The 4,926-nt window shown below is 66.6% G+C and overlaps 1 protein-coding gene across 1 annotated transcript; it reads left to right on the forward strand.

The window, feature by feature from the left end:
* Window positions 47-4,302, forward strand: CPNE5 (copine 5; the record flags this gene model as incomplete). Its single annotated transcript, XM_021377345.1, is given in 16 exon segments — window positions 47-93; window positions 724-827; window positions 1,141-1,180; window positions 1,259-1,335; window positions 1,566-1,625; window positions 1,703-1,766; window positions 1,986-2,089; window positions 2,303-2,407; window positions 2,821-2,862; window positions 2,947-3,022; window positions 3,222-3,275; window positions 3,344-3,405; window positions 3,569-3,615; window positions 3,727-3,908; window positions 4,004-4,131; window positions 4,200-4,302. Coding segments are annotated over 16 exon segments (1,295 nt in total), but the record flags the coding sequence as incomplete, so codon positions are not given.

Here is a 4,926-nt window from a genome sequence, read left to right on the forward strand (position 1 = left end):
TCCCGGGGGGGGGCTCAGTGCTGAGCGCTGCCACCTCTGTCCCCAGTGTGCGTCCTCTACACCCAGGGACCGGACACCAAGCAGTGGCGGGAGGTGAGTGCCGGCCCCGTGGTGCGACCAATAGCATGTCGGGGTGCCAGCCAGCCAGCCAATCGGCACGTTGGGGTGCTGCCTAGCCGACCAATCAGCATGTCGGGGTGCCATCTAGTTGACCAATCAGCATACTGGGGTGCCATCCATCCAGCCTGTCCCCATGCTGGGTCGCTGTCCAATCAGCATGTCGGGGTGCCACGCAACCAACCAATCAGCATGTGGGGGTGCCGTCCAGCCAGCCAATCAGCACGTTGGGTGCTGCACATCCATCCAAACAACATGTTGGGGTACCGGTCAACCAACCAATCAGCATGTTGGGGGGCTGTACATCCAACCAATCAGCATGTTGGGGTGCCACGCAACCAGCCAATCAGCACATTGGGGTGCCGGGCATCCGGCCAACCTGCGTGTTGGGGCGCGGGGCAGGTGGCCAATCAGCACGCCCAGCCTCCCCCAGCTCCGCAGCCCCGCTCCCGCCCCCGGCCGCGTGCCCTGTAATTAGCCGCTGGTTAATTGAGGGGCTCGGGCTGTAACGAGCGGGTGGGTGGGCTGCCCCCGCCGCCGCACAAAGGGGCACCTGGTGCGGCCCCCCCGGCGGCGCTGCCCCCCCCCCTGACGGCGCTGCCCCAGTTTGGCCGCACTGAGGTCATCGACAACTCCTTGAACCCCGACTTCGTGCGCAAGTTCGTGCTCGATTACTTCTTCGAGGAGAAGCAGAACCTGCGCTTCGACCTGTGAGTGCCCGGCGCTGCTGCCGCCCTGACCCAGCACGGCCCCATCCCCATCCCCATCCCCATCCCCATCCCCATCCCCATTTCCCATTTCCAGTTCCCACCACCATTCCCCATTTCCATCCCCGTTCCCCATTTCCCATTCCCCTTTCCCACCTCTATCCCCATCCACCATTCCCCATTCCCTATTCCCCACTCCAACCTCCTCCCCACCCCCATTTGTCTCTTATCCCTCTCCAATCTCCATCCCCATTCGTGTCCCATCCCCACCCCGTCCCCGCTCTGCCCCACGGCCACGCTCCCGTCCATCCCACAGGTACGATGTGGACTCCAAAAGTCCCGACCTCTCCAAGCACGTGAGTGCGGCGCTGCTCCTATGGGACGGGTTTTGGGTGGGGATGGGGACGCGGAGCTGGTGACCCCGCTCTCTGCAGGACTTCCTGGGCCAGGCCTTCTGCACGCTGGGCGAAATCGTGGGCTCGGCCGGCAGCCGCCTGGAGAAGCCTCTGACGTGAGCAGGGCTTGGGGGGCGAGGGGGGGGAGGGCTGGTTCCCTGCGTCCCGCGGGTGACGGTGACGATGGCGGGTCCTTATCTCACATCCCGGTGGTGTCTGGGATGGAGAGCAGAGCGCGGTGTGGACAGCGCGGCTCCAGGCTGACCCCCCCCCAGCCCCGGAGCTGCCCCCACCTGGGGTCCAGCTGGGGGCTGCCCTCCCCCCACCCCACTGTGTGTCTCCGCAGGATGGGGATGGTCACCGCGCACCCCCGCAGCAGGAAGCCAGCTCCCGCCATGTCCAATGGGTGAGTGTCGGGGTGACCCCCCCCAGTAGGGACACTCACATTGCTATGTGCCCCCCCCTTCACCCCCTGTCCCATAGGGGTATCCCGGGAAAGAAGTGCGGCACCATCATCCTCTTGGCCGAGGAGCTGGGAAACTGCAGGGTGAGCACTGGGGGAGGTTGGGGGCAGCTTTGGGGAACCCCCATCATTCCGGGGGCTGGACATGGGAAGGGGGGGGTGAGGTCTCTGTGGCTGTGCCTGGGGCCTTCCTCCACATGGGGGGAGGATGATGAGGGTCAGAGCCGCATCCCGGCTGCTTTCCTGGGACCCTGGTGCCCACAGACTGGGGGTCCCATTTGGTGACCCCCCCTCATGCCGCAGGACGTGGCCACGCTGCAGTTCTGTGCCAACAAACTGGACAAGAAGGATTTCTTCGGCAAATCCGACCCCTTCATGGTCTTCTACCGCAGCAACGAGGACGGGACGTGAGCACCCCAAAGCACGAGATGGTGGGGGGGGGCTGGGGGGAGGGAGGACAACCCCACTGCCCCCCCAAGGGGGAGGCACAGTGCCACAGTGGGCGTGGGATGCCCCATGCATGGGGGTGGCGTTGAGGGGAGGTCTCCGACACCCCCACCCAGACAGTGATCTGTGTCAGCCATGGGGTGACATCCCTGCCCTCCCCGTGCCCCCCGCAGCTTCACCATCTGCCACAAAACGGAGGTGATGAGGAACACGCTGAACCCCGTCTGGCCGGCCTTCGCCATCCCGGTGCGCGCCCTCTGCAACGGCGACTACGACCGGTGAGCGCCGCGGTCCTCCAGGCGGCGCCGCTCTGTACCCTCTTCCCCTCATCTCTGTGGTACCCCGCGGCGGTGGGGGCGCCGCTCTGTACCCTCTTGCCCTCATCTCGGTGGTACCCGCCTGCCTCGGGCTCTCCATCTGCGCAATGGGTCCTCCCCGCTGCCCTCCCGGTAGAGCCCCCGGTGCCGGTTGGTGGCTCGGCATCGTGCTGCCGGCTCGGCCCCGTGTCGGACGTTGCTGTGGCAACGGTGGATAAAAATATCCCACCGAAACCGGCCGAGAAGGAGGAGGAGGAGGAGGAGGAGGAGGAAGGAGAAAAGGCCCCAGGAAGGGATCAACACAAACTCGTGGGGCAGGATGTGTGCAGGGTTGTGCTTTTGGGTGCCAACCGTGACCCCCCCATCCCTTACAGAGCCATCAAGGTGGAGGTGTACGACTGGGACCGTGATGGCAGGTGAGCCGGGGGGAGCAGGGGCAGGTGGGGGGCCACTTGCCTGTCCCCTGCCCCAGGTGACAGTGACACCCCCCTGCCCTACAGCCACGACTTCATTGGCGAGTTCACCACCAGCTACAGGGAGCTGGCGCGGGGGCAGAGCCAGTTCAACGTCTACGAGGTGAGGAGGGGGCGCGGGGATGGGTGCTGTACCCCCACTGCCCCCACAGGTGCTGCCATCCCCACGCTGCACCCCTGGGCCCTGCGGCCCCCTATGCTGCACCCCCAGGAGTCACCCACGGGTGTGACAGCTCCCGTGGTGCCCCCGCTGCACCTCTGGGTGCCCCATCCCACGGTGCCCTCCCGCATCCCACCCGCAGGTGGTGAACCCCCGGAAGAAGATGAAGAAGAAGAAGTACCTGAACTCGGGGACGGTGAGGGCCGGGTGGGCATGGGGCACGGTGCGTGGCCGCTGTCCTGCTCAGCCTGCCGTCCCCAACAGGTGACACTGCTGTCCTTCGCCGTGGAGTCCGACCACACGTTCCTGGACTACATCCGGGGCGGGTGAGCCGCCATGCTCCCATCTGTGCAATGGGGAACCCCGGTGGGGTTCCAAGAGTGGGACCCGTGGGTTGGGGCACGTCACCCACGTGGAACTGGGAGGTGCTGGGGGAGATGGGGTCCCCCTCTATCTCCCCACCCTCAGATGGAGTTTCCTCCCTCCAAGGACCCAAATCAACTTCACGGTGGCCATCGACTTCACGGCGTCCAACGGTGAGCGCTGGCGGTGGGTGCTACACCCCCCTGGTGCGGGGTACACGTGGTGAGGTGGGTGGGCCACGACCCCACAAGCTGGCCCCCCCCTCCGCCCCCCCCCCCATGCAGGCAACCCCTCACAGTCCACCTCGCTGCACTACCTGAGCCCCTACCAGCTCAACGCCTACACCATGGCGCTGAGGGCGGTGGGCGAGATCATCCAGGACTACGACAGCGACAAGATGTTCCCCGCGCTCGGCTTCGGCGCCAAGATCCCCCCGGACGGACGCGTGTCCCACGAGTTCCCATTGGTGAGACCCCCCCCACTTCCCTCCCACGGGGACGGGGTCACGTCGTCCCTTGTCACCCCGGTGCCATCGTCCCCATCACCCATCGCATCGCGCAGAACGGCGACGCGGCCAACCCGTCGTGCAGCGGCATCGAGGGCATCCTGGAGGCGTACCACCGCAGCCTGCGCAGCGTCCAGCTCTACGGCCCCACCAACTTCGCCCCTGTGGTCAACCACGTGGCCCGGTAATGGGGGGGGGGGTCCCGGGGAGGGGCGCCCGGCCCCCGCCCCGTGCTCAGCGCTGGTCCCGCAGCTCGGCCGCGGCCGTGCCGGACGGATCGCAGTACTTCGTGCTGCTCATCATCACCGATGGGGTCATCTCGGACATGGCGCAGACCAAGGAGGCCATCGTCAACGTGAGTGCTGTGCTGTGGGGAGGGGGGGTCCTGAGCCACCCAGGGGGCAGCGCCCAGCTGGGGGCAGGGGGTGCCCCAAATATTGGGGTGTAGGATCCAACTGGGGGTATGGGGTGTCTGAAAACATTGGGGTGTAAGACCCAGCTGGGGGCATGGGGTGCCCCGAAAAGTTGAGGTGCAGGATCCAGCTGGGCTGGTTTACTGGGGTGCCCCAAAACATGGGGGTGCAGCACCTGGCTGCGTGCATGGGGTGCTCCAGGTGAGAGCAGGGGCGGCAGCGCTGGGTTTGGGGTAGGGGGGTGGGGAAAGATGTGGGGCTGCTGTCCTGTGTTTGGGTGGTGGGGTGGGATGTGGGGTGCGTGCTGTGCCACGTGGGGGAGGGTAGCGCAGCCCCAGTGGACGCACATCACAGCCCCACAGCCCGACACTTCCCAGCCCCACAGGGGGATGCATATCCCAGCCCCACAGCAGGACACATCCCAGCCCCACAGCGGGATGCACCCACGCACCACGTCACGGCCCCGAGCACGATGCGCACAGCGGTGCCCACGCAGCGCAGCCCCCACGTGGCACATGGCACCGGGGTGGCACTAAGGGGGGGGTGGGGTGGAGAAGGGGGGGGTG

The sequence above is a fragment of the Numida meleagris genome, chromosome 25 (assembly GCF_002078875.1).
Source record: "Numida meleagris isolate 19003 breed g44 Domestic line chromosome 25, NumMel1.0, whole genome shotgun sequence".
NCBI classification, from domain to species: Eukaryota; Metazoa; Chordata; class Aves; order Galliformes; family Numididae; genus Numida; species Numida meleagris.